The sequence below is a fragment of the Pelodiscus sinensis genome, chromosome 15 (assembly GCF_052426305.1).
Source record: "Pelodiscus sinensis isolate ZL-2025 chromosome 15, ASM5242630v1, whole genome shotgun sequence".
NCBI classification, from domain to species: Eukaryota; Metazoa; Chordata; order Testudines; family Trionychidae; genus Pelodiscus; species Pelodiscus sinensis.
In genome coordinates, this window is record NC_143066.1 from 26,213,684 (window position 1) to 26,230,986 (window position 17,303).

A 17,303-nucleotide genomic window follows, 5' to 3' on the forward strand; every position below is an offset into this window, starting at 1 on the left:
GTGACCGGCGCGCTGTTGGGAGGGGGAGGGGCCACCCACGCGCGCGGACTAGGGGCCGAGCGGGGGGATGCTGGCGGGGCGGGGATGCGCGTGCGGGGGCGGGGAATGAAGCCGTTCGCAGGCAGCGGCGGCGGCCGGAACTGAACCCCGGCGGCTTCCGTCGTGCGTTGGGGGCCCATGCGCCGCGCCCGGCTGCGGGCTCAGGCCGGAGGGCGACAAAGGAGGGGCTCTCGAGCGAGGAGGCCGCGCAGGGAGGTAAAGCCCGGGGCGGACTGCGGGGCAGAGACCGGACTCGGCGGTGGGGGGAGCTCGGGGACTAGGCCGCGGGTCGGGGTGTGTGTCTGCAGGGGCCGCGCAGGCAAGTCCCGCAGAGGCCCTGTCGGGGGCTGCCCTACAGCGGGGTGCGCGTGTGTGTGTGGGGGAGCCCTGCCCTAGAGTGAGCTGGGCGCCCTAGACCTGGTAGTGGGCGCTGGGGGAGACTGCCCTGCTGGTGATGGGCAGGAGTCTGGCGTTGGAGTATCGGGATGGGGATGAGGGAAAGGATGTGAGGGGTGGGGAGGCTTAGCTTGTGGGGCTTAGGGATCTAAGGCTGGAGGGTCAGGAGATCTGATCTGAAAGGTTGGGGAGAGGGCACAGATGCCAAGGGCTTTGACCTCAGAGCAAACCCGGGTTGGTAGAGGGAGATGCAATATCACCTTTATGCCCATCTTTAAGATCCATAACTGGTTTCACACAATTACAGAGCAAGAGCACTAGCTGGAATGGGGTCAGCATAGATGGAGTCCAGTCAAAGAGAAAGTGGCACCCTCAATCAGGAGAGAGCCACCAAGACAGAGAAGGTAAGGATAGAGAGGAGCTGAGACTTCAAGGTTGTATTTCCAGTGCTGTCATGAGCTGCCTTCCTGTTTAGGCTAATCACAAAACCTCAGTGCTCCCTTAGCTGTAAACTAGGTAGTTCTGTAATCACAAAAATGTCAAAAAACTCCTGTAAAGTTCTGTCACATTTTTGCGATTACAGAACTACCCATTTTACAGCTAAGGAAGCACTGAGGAACAGAGAGGTTTTGTGATTAGCCTAAACAATCAGTATTTGCATAGACATTAAGAAAGATGTAGTTAAAAATGCAGTGTATTTCTATTGAAACATAGATTGATTTGAAAGCTAAATCAAATTAAAATGTTGGATATGATAGAAAATAAACATGGATTGTGAAATGAGGTCAGCAGTAAAGGTCTGTAACACAATGAAAACTAAAACCAACTGAGACGCTACTGCTTTGAAGTTCTTTTTACATATTAGGAACTCAGATCATGTTTGTGGAAAAACTTGATTGAGGTACCCTGAAACCTTGTTGAGAGGTACTTAAAAGGACATTATCAATTTGAAATCTAGTCAAGTTAAAATATGTTGTTACACTTTTTATGTTGTGTATCTTCCTCTGACTTCCCTATGCCAGTTTGTGTGCCTTTATCACTGTATTTTCCTAAACCTTAAACTGTTATTCTCCCCTGTTGCCATTTGATAGACCCATACAAAGAAAATGGAAAACTCAGTATGCAAATCTGTAAAACATGAAGTAACCTTTTTTTCTCTTATTTCAGTTAATTAGAATATAAGTTGCAATTGTATGTAAATAAATATGACAAATATGACTTTTAAATTGATGGTGCCCCTTTAAAATAAGATGTCACAGGACTAAATCACCAATAAGCTGTCATATTTACAATGTTTTTTTATTTTTGTAGGTGGGCTGATTTTTTTCAGTTTTTTTTTAATATACTCAAGTCTAGTCCAAAACAAAAATGGCCTTTGTTTCAACGCAAGGGCCCACCGTGGTTGACCAAACCACTTTGATGAAGAAATACCTCCAGTTTGTGGCTGCTCTAACAGATGTTAATACTCGTAAGTTTATTTTCCATTTCTTAAGGAAATGTGATTCTTTACTCATTTGCTTCAGGGAGTTCTGTAATATTGTCTACAGAGTTGGTTGGTAAATTTGAATGGAGTTCACTTTGCATTTTCTTTATCTTTGATTGTTTGAAGAAGCAAAATGATGAGCATTACTTACATGAGCCTTAGAGTGAAGTGTGTGAGTATGAAATGTGAGTATGAAAGTGTGTGATTGATTTATAACTGGGCAATGATAGCTAAACTGATAAGATCTGATTGCTTCTTTTACCTGTGAATGTTTGGTATTTGTCAGGTTTTTGTCACATATATTTAATTTTTCACTCAAATTTGTGAATTTTCAGCCGATGAAACAAAATTGAAAATGATGCAAGAAGTCAGTGAGAATTTTGAGGTAATTGCAAAATTAATGTATTTCTTGAATGATCTAAATGCCACATTTCTTGTTCTTGGTGTGTATGTCATCTGGATTTCTGATCCTGTTTTTATTGTTTAAAAAGGAAATACCGGTTTTCTTTGTTAAACACAGAACCAAAGAGTAATGGCTATTAAAAGTTAAAACATATACTAATTATTAAGTTTAGAGTGCATTACAATTCACTTGCAGAATTATTAGAGGTCCGTAGCTTGTAGCCTCCAGGTTTTTTTCTCAAATATTTGTTTGAACAGAAAATCTTTGTTTAGTACATTTTGAATAAAGAAACTAATCAAATGTGTTTACTGCATAACCTTGATACATTTGTCTGTGGAATTGTTTCTCTAATGGAGTTCAGATGCACATTTAGCTCTCCAAGAAGTGGTTTGCTTGCTTTTTTTGTATGCAACAGTTGAGAGGTGAGAAGGAGGAATTGTCAAGTGTGGATTCCTTCCTTGAGGACTGCAGTGAAGTGAAGGTGATAGCACTGACCCTTTTCAGTTCAGCTGATCAGGGGAAAATAGCTTAGGTTCATTTGGGATGCTTAAGAATACCACGTAGAAATACTAGATTTGCCATTTGTTGCTCAAGAAATGGCACCATTATACAATATTATGCTAAAATCTGAATGGAATCCCCTGTTTTTATGTGTTGCTTTTATTTAGAAGTACTGAATTCTAGGTACTTTAGCCGAATAGAATTTAATCTGGAATACTTGGGCAAGTCTATCCACATTAATAAAAAATGTCACATGATATTTAATGACAAATATTGAGGATCTCCGTTCTATGCTATACCCAAAGGTACATTCTGAAGAATGGTGATCTCTGACATTGATATCAAATGAACTGCCACGTGGATTTCTCATGAGTACTCAAACCTAATGCTTTTAAACTTAGGAGCACACAACTCAAGCTTGTATAGCTCCCTCATAGAGAAAATAGTATCAAATACAAAAAAGCCAAGTATTGAAAGAACATAGGCATTACTTTTTTACATGAATACATACATATATTTTTTTGTGTGCCTATGCAACTCTGACATCTGTAGCCATCTTTCATATCTGTCTATTGTGCCTGTGTGTCAGATGAATTTGGAATACCATTCTTCAGAAATTGCTGCAGGAAAGGAAAACCTTTTTCTCTTCTCCCTGTTCCAGAGCTGCCAAGTTGCTGGAAAGTTGGGAAAGAGATAAGAGGTCTTGAGTACTTCCCCATACTCTGTTTTTTGAGCCTGTGTCTCTGGAGTTGCTCCATGTCTTTTGGGCAGTAGCTGAAATCAACATTGACTAGATTCTTCTGTGTTTTGCCCTAAAAGACTCTGAAGAGCAATTCTGAAATTGACCAGAGTCCTGTTAATTTCAATTCCCCTCTGCTTCTTAGTGAAGATATATGGGAAGAATTTTTATAAAGTAGGAGCAAGACCTGCACACTTGTTGCAGCTTTTGCTTCTTGCACTGGTTGCTGGGGCCAGCAAGCATGATGGATTTAGTGCCAGGGTGAGCAATAAAGCAATGGTAATTTGCCAGGATTAGTTTCTGCTGGGCCACCATCTCTTTAGTTACCTGGGCCTCTGCTATTGCAGCTTCTGCTGTCTGTGGATTGCTGTTCCGGGCCAATGTAAGCTGCAGGAAGCAGTATCCCGGTCCACACTGCTTCCTACTGCTCCTATTGGCTGGGAATGGTGATCCTTGGCCAAGGGGAGCTGCAGTAGCCTATACCTTCAGGGGTGCAGGTAAATATAGAGGCGGCAGCCCGCTAGGGGATAACCCTGGGGATCCAGAACCAGTCCATGGGCCAGTATTTGCCCATCCTTGGTTTAGTGACTATCAGATGTTGAGGGATGTCTCTTGTGTGCCCATTCAGTGTGCTTGGCTGGGGGAAGAGGAGGAGGGGAGACAGTTGAGCAGGGACAGCTTGAATTCTCTGAGTTCTTCTGTAGGGCTGGGGAGTCAAAAACATCACCAGAGAGCAAGAGAGAAATCAAACGGGGGGAGAACATAGGACTGAGGAGAAAAGGAGGTACTAGATGAACAGCTCCTTTCTTAGTTTTGCAAGGGTGCAAGAAAAGTCCTGCAGTTGCTGCTTCTGAGTCTCAGCTGATAAGTGCTCCTTTTAATTTAAATAAGTTTTAATATATGTGTCGCTGCGGTCCTCCTACTGTCTTTACCTGTCATCTTATGGTTGCACTGTAAGTTCTTTGGAGCAGAGACTGGCTTTGCAGAATGCCTAATATAGAGGGATCATCCTGGTTTATGACTGGGGTCTCTAAGCTCTACTGCAAGCCAAAAAATACAATTAGGAGCCCATAGGTTAAAATGGACTGGCTGTGTAACATGTTCTCTAAGTATGTGAATGTAAAAGAGGCATGGGAATAGATAGCTGAAATATTTCAAACTATAAATTAATAAAATGCTGCTTTCTTGTTTGAGCTTAATCTACACATTTGTTAGACATTCTCATGTACTTTGGCTAAACTAGGCTTCTGAATTAAATGCAGCACTTACAATGGAAGCAGCTTGCTCTTCTGGTACTGCATAGCAAACAAAACAGCAACATGGGCTCAGACTTTATAATAAAAAGAAGTAGAAATGGTTAATTCTGACTCTTGTGGAACATAAATCTAAAGAAATAACTGTTATCTGCACTTAGCTGTGGTGAGAAGGCTTGAATGTAAGTGAGTTCACTGCACTCAATCCTTTCCTTTTGAAATGGTAATATTTATAGTATTTGAGCAGGTTTTTTAGATGAGAATAAGGGGTTATATTTCCCTTTCTGGGGTATTTTTTCCTATGTGCAATTTTATTCATTTTAATGTCAGTTTTGACTGGTTGGTTGCTAAGTTTTTTCAGGGCTAGTGGAATATAACTTTTGTATTTTGATGGCAGTCTGTAACGTGGTTAACTCACACTTGAAATGAGAATATTCCTGTGCTTAAAGTATTTTTTTTTTCTTTTAATGGTTAGAATGTAACATCATCTCCTCAGTATTCTACATTCCTGGAACACATCATCCCTCGATTTCTCACCTTTCTGCAGGATGGAGAGGTGCAGTTTCTGCAGGAAAAACCAGCACAGGTACGCAGCAACAATTATATTTTTGTGTAGTTTGAACTTACTAATTCAGATATAGAGGTGTGTGATTATAGAACGCTAAGGGATCAAATCTGTTTTTGAATATAGGTTATATATACAGAGGCAAAATAGAAAAAGTCTGTGCTGCTGTCAGTAAGATACTTGTTAAATAAAGTTGGCCATTCCATTTTGCAAATATGTACTTTAATAACCTCTCTTCTAGGGATGTAACTGATTACCTGATAAGGGCTGGAGTAGCTCCCCACCTGCTCCGGCTGGCCATAAAAGTTGGGTTGCCAGATAGTTTCACAAAAAATACCCAACGTGGTGGGGGAAAAAAATTGGTTGAGCAGACACAGCAGGGGAAAAATGTCCCCGCCAGCCTTCTGTCCTAGAAAAACAGAAAATACCGGTATTTCCTGTTTGTTTGTTTTTTACCAGACAGAAGACGCCTGTCTTCTGTCTGGGGGGGTGGGGCTTCCCTTCCCTCCTCCTCTTACAAGGGATTCCCCTCCCCCCAGCCTTTCCCTCAGATCCGGCGTGCCTCCTTAACTGTTAAGGAGTCATTGTGGGCAGTGTAGAGCTAGCTAGGGCTACAAGACACTGCTCTTTGCTGCAGCCAGCCTATTGCAGGGAAGGAGTTCTGGGGCTTGCCCAGATGTGGCCACCCCTTCCTCCCTAAATGCACCTCATGCAGGGAAGTAGCTGGGGGTGATTTCTTCCCCCCCCCACAATCCATCCCCCTGTCTTCCCTCCAGTCTTGCATGCCTCCTTAACTTTTAAGGCTCCAGTCTGCCAAAGGCTAGCTAGCCTATTCAGGGAAGGTGGGGTCGGGGGGGGAGGGGAGATGCTGGTCCTGTTGTTTCCCCTTCCTTCCAAAAGGTGCCCCATGCAGGAAGGGGCCTCAGGGGCTTCCCTTCCCTCCCACTCTGGGAATGGATCCTCTCCTTCCCTCTCCTTTCATCCCACACACCTGCTCACCTCAAAAGGAATTTTGCTGGCAACCTCTGCAGCCGCCTGAGCCTGGGAAGGAGCTGTAGCCTCTTTTACTGCTGCCTGGCTGAATGCTGCAGGGCTCTAGCACGTGGAGCTTCTCCCTCCTGCCAGATCTCCTGCGTGTGCCTCTCCCACATGCAGGAGAGGAACCCGAAGTATCTGGCCGTGCTGTAGGGGAGGCTGCGGGAAGTTTTTAAAGTAACCCCAGGGACACCCCACCAGACGCGGCAGGGGAAAAATGTTCCCGCCGGTGTTCCATCTGAGAAAAACAGAAAATACTGGACATTTTGCATGTCCTGTATTTTCTGGGTTTCTTTTTTACTGGACAGAAGATGCAATTACCGGACTGTCCGGGTGAAAACCAGACACCTGGCAACCCTACATAGAAGCCCCTGTCCAGGGCATGCGTAGCCTGGCCGTCCCACTGCAGAGTAAAACTTATATATAAGCTTCATACTGCAGAGCCTGTGGCATGTATAACCGTGTAACTCCTAGGAGTTTTAGTGGTTACGCAGTTACATTTTTAAATGATTTTTTACATCTCTACTCTTCTATCACAACTGACTAAGTTTGTACTTCAGAGTTAAAAGCAAAAGTTGAAGCTTTACAGTCAAGTAGTTAGTGATAAAATATGCTGGTAATTTAAATTGTAGCTTATGAATGCAAACTAAATTTGTGCCATCCTTTATAGCCAAATATTTAAACATTAGAAGACCGTATTTTGTATATTTGTGTAGACATTTAATCTGTTTGAAGAAAAATAGTTTTTTAAATAAAAAAAAAAGCCTGTAGCTTTTCATTTTAATTGAATTAAGACATTAAAATAATATTGAGCAAGAAGTTTTTTTAAAAATTATTTAAGGATTATCCTTAAGTTTTCATTAAGTTCTAATAAATGTCTTGGTTTGTTTTTTGTTTTGTTTTCAGCAATTGCGAAAGCTAGTTCTTGAAATAATTCATAGAATACCAACAAATGAACATCTTCGTCCCCACACCAAAAATGTTTTGTCTGTGATGTTTAGATTTTTAGAGGTATTGTTATTTATTTTATTAAAACTGTGCTTCAGATTTTGAGAAAAATGTCTTTATTTTACTTCTCCCCAGAAACAATAGGGTAGAATTCTGACTACACTGATGCATGGGGTAGATAATTTTTAGAGTCACTTTGGGAAGGGTTTGTTTCATTGTTGTTAGTTTTACTGTTTGAGTTGTTGGGACAGGAGGGATGGGGCAGTTGATTAATTTTCACTATATGATGTTGTTTTGATATATAATGTCTCTGGGTTTTATTTTACCTTTATGTTAATTCTTGAAATGTGTGGTAGGATTTTATTGAGACACCAGACTGCTCTTGTTGGCTTACTCTAGGTAAGATAAAGTCTCAGATGGGAAGTCGTGTTACTCTGTAACTTTAAAAAACGAGAAATCCATGAGCTTTTGTTGGCAAAACTCACTTCCTCTGATGAGCAATGAAGAAATGTACTTATTTGTTTGAGAATAATTATTGAACTACACAAACGGTTCTGGCCACCAATCACCCAAAAAGGAAATTGTATTTTATTATGTGATACAAAGGTGCTACAGGCTACTCTAGGTGATGTCAGGAAAGAACTGTTTTCTAGACTAGTTTATTACCTATGTAATGAGGAAGGGACCAGTGGCCCATTTTAGCCCTCTTTCCCTTCAGATTCTTGTTTGCATAAATGAGGCCAGACAAAACCTGCTCTATGTGAAAGAATCACTGTGTCCATGAGGAGTCCTATTGACTTTGGTCAATCAATGGGTGCTTTGCAAAGGGATCTGCCTATGTAAAGTAGGTTGCAGGATTGGGGCCAAATCATTCCATGGATACAGACTCAATATTTCCATTGACATTTTAATGGGATAGCCATACACACAGATTGCAAGCTTGGGTTTTGATGAGTATCGTGTCAAAAATGAGATGTTTTCCTTGTGGAAATTTATATTTGTCAGAAATTTCCTAGGTTGCTGAGGTTGAATTGGAACTGTATACAATTTATTTAAGTTGAAGTTGTTTAAGAATACAATGGACTAATTAAACAAATGTTTTCCAGACAGAGAATGAAGAAAATGTACTTATTTGTTTGAGAATAATTATTGAACTACACAAACAATTCCGGCCACCAATCACTCAAGAAGTAAGTTCTGTTTTATTATATGATATAGAAGATTTATTCTGCATGCTTTTTGTTTGAATTGGTTTATTTCTGGCATATTTAATTGATAAAAACTTCGCCCTGCATTCAGCGGATTATAGATGTTAATGTAGAGTGGGTATCCTGCATTTCAAAAGTTCTCATGAAAATTAATGTTTTAGACAAAGATTATGCCAGGATTTCCCTCAATGGTTTTTAATCTGGAGCAGCATCAGTTTTGTTCTCAATCCTTATGAGCCATCTGACTAGATTATTACAGCGGAGTAACAATCTTCTATTCTACCCAAATATTCAACTGATTGGCTTTCAGTAAGTTTTGCTCTAATATTATTTTTTCCAGAAGTCTGTGTGTAAAAACTATGGTAAAAACATGATGGGGGTGGGACTAGAAGGAGAATAAATACATACAATGGAGGTAGCACATAAGGATTGAAAGAAAGATCCTTTCTTGCGCAAAATGGGGTTTTTGCGCAAAACAGAAGTGGCAGAAAATATGCTAATGATATTGTGACTTATGCTAATGAGTCCCTCATTAGCATATTTTCTGCCACAAAAACTTTCAGCGTAGATGTAGCCTATGAGTGGGTAAGGTGGAGAACTAACATGTCAGGATATGGTGGTGAATCACCAAAAAGAGGAAACCCATGAGAGACGAATGAAAATTGGGGATTATGTTCCTTCTGAAAGAAGGAAAGGAAACCAGAATAGGAGCAAGTAGAAAGTCAGCAATCTATGTAAGTTCTTATACTGCACTCAAAACCCTACTGATGAGTATCTTACAAGAACTGGAAAATCAAAACTCTTCTTCTCCAATCCCACCTTTGAGACCATTTTAATGTTTTTGGAATAATATAATGATGGTGTATATATGTTGGATAATTATTGGAAGGGTCTTTCTACTTCTATTTAAATGTTCACAGTAAACTGTCTTGGTGACCAGTGTTCCCTCTAAGCTGTGCGGCAGCACAGCTTCACAGGTGATTAATCAGCTCTGTCCAGTCAGTCAGCTCCCTGCAAGGAGCCCTGAGCCTCTGACTGGACAGGGCTGATTAATCACCTGTGAAGCTGTGCTGTCGAGCAGCTTAGAGGGAATACTGTTGGGGGGGCAAAAGAAATTCTCTCAAAGTATTTCCCAAATCTATATTTTAATTTGAGGATTCAGCCCTGTACTTCAGTGAAACTAATGTGTTGGCCCTAATTTAACAAAATATTTTTTTAAGAGTATGTTTTTTGTAATATTGATACAAGGATGCTAAGTAGGGATATGAATGTTTAGCCATTAAGGGTGAGGCTTATTGGTTAAGGTTAACTGGTGGAGTCCACAGCAGTTCTCCCCCTATTCTCCCCACCCCCGCTGCAAGCTGTGGAGGTGGACAGTGTGCTGCAGACAGAACTGATGCAGATGGGACTCCAGGGCAGCCTCTGTCTGCAGTGGGCCCGGTCACCTGCAGCCCACCCTAAAGTAATGAAATGGATTCCCCGTTCTTTCCCCTACCCTCCACTAAACTTGACATTCTTTCCTTCCTAGATTCATCATTTTTTGGACTTTGTGAAACAGATTTACAAAGAACTTCCAAAAGTAGTGGTAAGTCCTATTCCCTGTGACCTGGGATCACAGACTGTATCTATACTACAAAGAAAAGTCAGAAAAAGATGCGCAAATTGTGAACTGTAACTTGCATATCTTTTTCCGCTTTTCTTCCAAAAGAGGCTTTTCTGACATTTGTCCCTGTGTAGATGGGCCAAATGTCAGAAAAAAGCCCTCTTTCGGAACATCCCTTCTTCCTCATAAAACGAGGTAAACAGGGATGCCGAAAAAATGCATCTGGTTTTCCGAATTTTTTTTTGGAAAAGCAGACATATTCCTTGGATGCGGCAGAGCTTTTCTGGGATACCGGAGGTATCCTGGAAAAGCTCTGTAGTCTAGACCTACCCATAGTGTCTATAGTCAGTGTCTGAAAGCAGTACTTCTTGTTTTCATTTGTGCTAGTTTTAAAATGTATAAAAATGACTTTTTTTGAAGTTAGTGACATGTAACTAATGCTGTTTAAAGAAAATAACAAGGTAACAATACAAGTGCTACTTTTTTAAAAATGAGAAATTAGCAGACTTCTATTGAATTCTTACCTTCTGATTAACCTTCATTTTAGAACACAATCTAACTAGCATTAGCAAGTGAAGTCACTATTAGTGTAATCAGAGGCTCTTAATTTTTTTGCCTTTGAGCCTGAGTCTTGACTCAAACAGTTTTTTAAAAATTAGCTGCCGTGCCTTATTGTGTGGGACAATATCCAGCATTTGGAGGCATGCGTTTGTAAGTGAGCCTGGACTCGAAAATCTGATTCAAGCTTCTTCTTAACCTCTTAATAAATAGAGTTGAATTTGTAGAGATGACTACAGGCAGTCCCCAGGTTACGTACAAGATAGGGACTGTAGGTTTGTTCTTAAGTTGAATTTGTATGTAAGTCGGAACTGGTACATATTGTAGGGGAAACTCTAGCCAAACATTTCTCCAGAGCTCAGTTTTATTCTCCCACAGCTCACTTCCCTCAGTCCTTTATTCTCAAGCTGAGGTGTCTGCTGAGAAAAGCCGCTCTGCGTCTCCCTGGTCTGCTGGGGGGAAGCAGCTAGTGCGGGGTTGCCTCACCCCGTTTGTAAGTAGGGATCCGATGCAAATCGGATCCATGTAACCCGTGGACTGCCTGTATTCCAATCAAATGTGATTTAAAATGAGAATTCATAGTCTGTAGTTTTTAGTCTTGTATTCAAGACTTCTAAGTGTGATGCCCTTTGCTAGTAACAGAAAGTGTGAAACTTGTTTTTTGTCTTTTCAGTGATATTATTTTGATGTTCGCAATCATGCAATAGAGATTGGTTTTTGTTGTTTTCATTGTGTTGAAAGTCAGCCTTTACTCTAACACAGGAAGAGTGCAGCATCCATAATGTGATGCTTTAGAGACACTTTAGTTCAAGTCATGGGCTTCACACATGCAGCTGCAGTTTTTTGGCAGGACCTATCACGTCATTAGCAATGTTATTAAAATGTAGTGCTACTAATCTATACAATTTCAGGATTTTTAAGTCTGTGTCCAGAAAGATCCCACTGTATGTGTGACTGTTTTATGTGCGTGATACTGGAATCTTTTAGCCATCTCTTCCTTTTGGAGCTGCCCATGTGTCGTGTACACCCTCGTGCCACCTACTGTGAGGGTATAAAAATGGAGCAGCTCAAACCATCACTCACTTTCTTCTTATTGCCCAAGGCACTGAGTTGGAGCACACTGTCTTTCTGCTTCTCTGTAGGACTAGGGTTTTATTCATTGGAACCAGTTTACTTTAACCCCCCATCCCTTTCATCCCTGCTCTTCTCCCATTCCCTCCTCTCCCAACAAACTCCATGTTTTCCTTCCAAGTCTCAGGCCTGATGGCCAAAACTAGGTCTCCAGGCTTTTAAATCCATGAAAGCAATTCCTGTGACCAATATATCCAAAATGCTTTTTTTGTTTTGGAGAATCTCCTGTCCCAAACCACTACATTATTTAAATCTCTTTTTAAAGCTCACATCGAAGGCACGTGCTGACCACTTGATGTTATTTTTGCTGGAAAAAATAAGATTTTAAGTGTGAGATTCCTGCTTGAGAGCAGTCTGCTCCTACTTATGAACTTGTTTCAGCTTGTGCTTTGGCTATAAGAGATGCAGCTTAGAAGGCCAAGAGGTCTTTTGAGTCTGGGAGTCCCTGAAACATTGACCTTTCTATTTGCTCTTAGCAAAAAGAGAGCTGACGCAAACAGAATTTCAGTCTTTGAAGAATCACATTACCAATGTGACTGAAAAAGCAGAGATCTTTGGATGCATCTTGGCACCAGCCAGCATTCCTGATACAGGCCAAGAAGAAGGATAAAAGTCATTACGCCTTTGAATTGCCTAAGCCTACACCTTCAAACTCACATTCATGCTTTTGATACAGGGATGGAGATTCTGTCTTCAGTGACCAGTATTTTTTCTACAGTACACCAATGCTAACTGTATTTATGTCATCAAATCATTGGTACTGTATTGTGATAAGATGATGTTACCTGCTGAGACAGTTGCATTGGGAACCATTAGTTATATAACCATTGACATCAGTCCCACCTCTTCTTTCTGCCCATGCTACTTTTACATCTCCTGTTGATCTAGCTAGCTATGTCCCTAGTATTTGAATCTCCTTTCCTGAATGTCTCTCTTTTATCTGTGGTGTCTAAACCACTGCTGGTACTGGGGTCCAGAGACCAAAGATGAACCTGTCTAGTACCAGTGTTTACCTTTTATACTATGGTATCTGAGTTATTTCTACACGTCAGGAATCTTCACCTCCTTTAGAAGAACTCTGCTCATCTTCATGTGGCAGCAGATGTGGTTCTCCTAGGAAACCTAGAAGATCTTTTCATTTGTCTAGAATAGTTCCTGAAAGAAACTTTGGAGGGAATCATGAATCTCATGTTTTTTTCATGTTCCTTGGTTCCCATTGCTTGGCACCATATGACTTTACACTGAGAAAGCAGACCTGGCCTTAATATTCTGCATGGAATCCTCTACTTTCCATGCTTTGTCTCATATATAGCTGCATCAAGATCTAGAATAAAATCATAATCTAGAATGATTTGGCAGATCATCTAAGCAGAAGGTGCTCCATCATGTGAGTGGGATCTGAAAGAGTATTCTAAAACAGGTATTGCCAAATAGGCTTCCCTAAATGCACTGGTTTGCTACTAGTGTGAACAAGCAGTGAAATCGACAAGGGTACCTATGTCCCTGTGAGGAGTGGGCAGGGGAAGGTTCAAGAAATGGCAGGGACTGGGAAAACTAGCTCTGGAGCTTGTGGGCTCAGCGCCCCAAACTACCAGTCCTAGGTAGGTGGAAGTGTTCCTGGTGAACATTAGCATCTCAAGGAGAGTAGTGTGGAAATGCACCACTGTAGTGGCTGAAAGTCAATAAAGAATCTCTTACTTCTCAAGGTAGCTACGCTGTACTAACCCTTAGTCAAGTTGTTTCTTGTTTCAGGGGAGATTTTATTTCCAAGAATTATGAGAATTTAGAATTCTGTGAATACATTTGCCAAGCATTGCTTCATGGTGGCAGCTTTGAGATCAGATGCCCAGTTTGGTAGAGCTCTCCTACAGTAATTTTTAAGTAGGATTTCTATTACCCGCCTCCTTGAGAAGTATCTGTTACTTAATCACCTGTAGTGAGATCTGTATGGACAAATACATGGAGAAGAAAGAGGTTTATTGCCTCACAGTGACTGGAGTCTTTGAAGATGTTTTTGTCCTCGTGGATCTCATGATTTACCCTCCTTCCCACTCAAGTCCTGACCTGGAAATTCTGTATTAATGAAAGAACTTAGTGGGGCTGCTCCATATTTTATATTCTTTGGGGAATGCAAGGGTGAATTCAGCAAATATTCAGTCCCAGTGGAAACTGCTGGTTCAAAATTTGTAGGCTTGCAGCTATAGTGGGATCCATAGACACAAAAACACCTGAAGAACTCCTAAAAAGAAAGTGATCTTTTTTTTTCCCCTGAAGAATTTAGTGGTAGTGTTTCTCTTTTTTGAAGCTTCTGCTTTGTGTGTCTATAGAATCGATACTTTGAGAATCCTCAGGTGATCCCAGAGAATACTGTTCCTACCCCAGAAATGGTTGGTATGATTACAACAATTGTGGTGAAAGTAAATCCTGAACGGGATGACAGCGAAACAAGAACAGTGAGTATTTTGACTACGTAACCTCGAACACTGAGTACTTGTAAAATTGTCCATATGTTAAAGATAAAATCTTACTGAAAACATCTAAACAGATAAAAGGCATGTCCACTTGTATTAGCCAGAGTGGTAGGAAAGGAAGACAATGCGTCTTTTACATTGGGCCCATTGCATAAATAGACTGCATTCAACTCCTAATGGAATTAATAGAAAAACTCCTATTGACTTGATGTGGAATTGGATCAGGCCCTGAGTAAGTTATGACTTCACATGAAGGAGAGAGAGGAGAAAAAAAAAAGACTGTTAATTCATATGGCCTCTTTGTGTTAGGGCTTACTTGGTCTGGCTTTGGGCCCGGCTGCTACCCTCAGTTTCTCCTTCCTCCTAAATCAATCATACTTCATTCACACTGTTAATGTTTTCTCAAAAACTCTCCCCTTGTGGGAATATGATTTATTACCATAAAGTTCAAAACAGCCTGAGTGAAAGGTGAGTGCTATCTCAGCTGGCTCTTGCTCCTAGCAGACTGCTTTCCTGGGCCTTCTGCATAGGAGTTCTGGCTTGTTACCCAGCCTCAGTCACTTCACTGATCTTTTTCAGGTAGTGCTTTCTGCTCTCTGATAGAGTGGTTTCTCAAAAGTCTGCCCTCCCTGAATGATCACAGGCTACTCTGTTTCCCAGCAGGCCTGGTTCTAAGACCATGCCTTCACTAAACAGAAGATTGATGCTGCCATGATCGAGCTTCCAAAGTTTGATTTAATGGATCTAGTTAAGACCTACTAAATCAAACTCAGAGGGCATCCCTGTCAACAGCCAGCACTCCTGCTTCTGCGAAGACTAAGGGAAGCCAATGGGAGCTTTTGCTCCTGTGGACCTCCCACTGTGGGGATGGCGCAGAAACTCGAAACAAGGTATGTTGACTCCAGCTACGTAATTAACGTAACTGGAGTTGTGTGTCTTGATTCGACCTTCCCTTTTAGTATAGACCTGGCCTTAGTCAAATGTTCTCTGAATACAACATTCATATGACATTCCTTCCACCTGGGGAAATGGCTAAGCCTGGTCTAGGTGCAGTGGAGCTCCAGCCCCCTGAAAGGGATAGTTTGCAGGTGACACCATCTCTGATGTCTATGATTCTGTGTCTTGAATTACCCAGAAGTAGCTAGTATATAGAAAAATTACCTGTTTAAAATCTGTGAGACTCTCACTCCTCTTGCTTTTGGTGTTGAACTTATCATTTAAATACAGTTACAGATCAAGAAATGTCTGCATAGAATTTTTATTTAGCCAAAAGTCCATAAAATATTATGTTCTCTGAAATTACATATTGTTTACCCCATGTATTTTATTTTTAAAAAGAACAATAAATAATGTACATGTTTTTATGAGGGGATTAATTATCCTATTTTTTAGCATTTTTTGTTTGAGAAGGAATGTTTGAGAATATTAAAATATTTTTAACTCTTTCAGCATTCTATAATTCCCAGAGGGTCTCTGTCTTTGAAAGTGTTGGCTGAGCTTCCCATTATTGTTGTTCTCATGTATCAGGTTAGTACAGTTTCTCGCATGTGAATATTTTTATTATTGCCTGTCACATAGTCTGTATACGGTATCTCATTTAGGCTGTAAGTTAAAATTGATGTAGGATCTTTTTTCTTGTGGAAAAAGCCACCTTGATGATCCATTGATTTGTTTGTTTTGATATATTCTCAGATACTTTGCAGAGTACAAATATGAAAAATATGGGTATTTGATTTAGTTTTAGAAGTTGTTATTTCTTTTTAGCTCTACAAACTGAACATTCATAATGTGGTGGCTGAATTTGTGCCTTTGATCATGAACACTATTATAATACAGGTATCCTCGCAAGCAAGGTAAGACTACTTTAATGAACTATTTTAGTTGAATCCAGGTGATATTGGTGATAGATCTAAAAAATGCCTCATGCACTATAGGGTTTTTTTTTTTTTTTCATGACTAAAAGTAACACAAGAACCAGGGTAAGCCAGTGAAATGAATAGGCAGTAAGTTGAAAGCAGACAAAAGAAAGTACTTTTTCACACTATACACACTTAACCTGTGGAACTCATTGCCAAAGGTAGTTGAGAAGGCCAAAAATTTAACTGGGTTTAAAAAAGGATTAGGTAAATTCAAGAAGGGCGAGTGGATAAATTCATCAATGGCTATTGGCCAAGATCGTCAGGGATGTAACCCTGCACTCTGGGCTTTCCTAAGACTCTGGCTGCCAGAAGGGGGGACTGAATGTTAAGGGATGGATCACTTGATTAAAATTGCCCTATTCTATTCATTCCTTCTGAAGCACCTGGCATTGGCCACTGTCAGAAGACAGGATACTTGGCTAACTGAACTATTCGTCTGACCACTATGGCCTTTCTTATATTGGTAGTTTACTAGTAGCTATCTATGCCTTTTGAGAATGATCCAAAATCTTAAAAGATAAACTTACTTTAAAGTACATCTATTAGCTTTTGTTTGCTTGCAACTATAATAAATCTAGGCAACTTTTGACGTAAAGCTGTTTCTTATAAAATTATCCTGGCTCCGAATAAATTCATTAGAGACTTGGAATATTTCCAGGTTGCTGTCCTGAATTTGTCCCAGTTCATTAATGACCCAGACTATCATCTGATGGCTAGTTGTGTCAGTTGATTTTTAAATGGACATCCTAACAAGATCCCCAAAATTGCTATTGCAGTGGGTAGTGTTTGCTGGGCCCTATGTTTACTAGGACTACGCTCATGGAATTTTCATCCTGACACAAAACTTGTGTTCTTGCTCTTTTTGGATTTGTAGGCAGGATATTAGTCAGTCCGTAGGGATGTAAAAACCACCAGAATAGTTAATCAGTTAACTGGTTAAACAAATTGTTAACCACTGGCTGTGGGCGGTGGGGGCTGCCCATGGCAGCAGGTGCTACTCAGCTGGTGTGTGTGTGGGGTGGGAGGAGGCCCCTCTGCTTTGCCATTAAGG

The 17,303-nt window shown here is 40.8% G+C and overlaps 1 protein-coding gene across 5 annotated transcripts in view; it reads left to right on the plus strand.

Moving 5' to 3' along the window:
- The first annotated feature begins 116 nt into the window (after positions 1–116).
- TRRAP (transformation/transcription domain associated protein) overlaps positions 117–17,303 on the plus strand; it is a 178,844-nt gene continuing 161,657 nt past the window's right edge. For 4 of the 5 annotated variants that reach the window (XM_075899522.2, XM_075899523.2, XM_075899524.2 and 1 more), the window contains exons 1-11: positions 117–255; positions 743–839; positions 1,747–1,903; positions 2,254–2,303; positions 5,290–5,400; positions 7,321–7,425; positions 8,469–8,552; positions 10,099–10,155; positions 14,190–14,315; positions 15,783–15,860; positions 16,098–16,186. In XM_075899522.2, coding sequence (XP_075755637.1) covers positions 1,804–1,903; positions 2,254–2,303; positions 5,290–5,400; positions 7,321–7,425; positions 8,469–8,552; positions 10,099–10,155; positions 14,190–14,315; positions 15,783–15,860; positions 16,098–16,186 — 800 coding nt within the window. In that variant the 5' untranslated portion in view covers positions 117–255; positions 743–839; positions 1,747–1,803. The remainder of the gene's footprint in view (positions 256–742; positions 840–1,746; positions 1,904–2,253; positions 2,304–5,289; positions 5,401–7,320; positions 7,426–8,468; positions 8,553–10,098; positions 10,156–14,189; positions 14,316–15,782; positions 15,861–16,097; positions 16,187–17,303) is intronic. The other variant, XM_089782324.1, reaches the window with a different exon arrangement.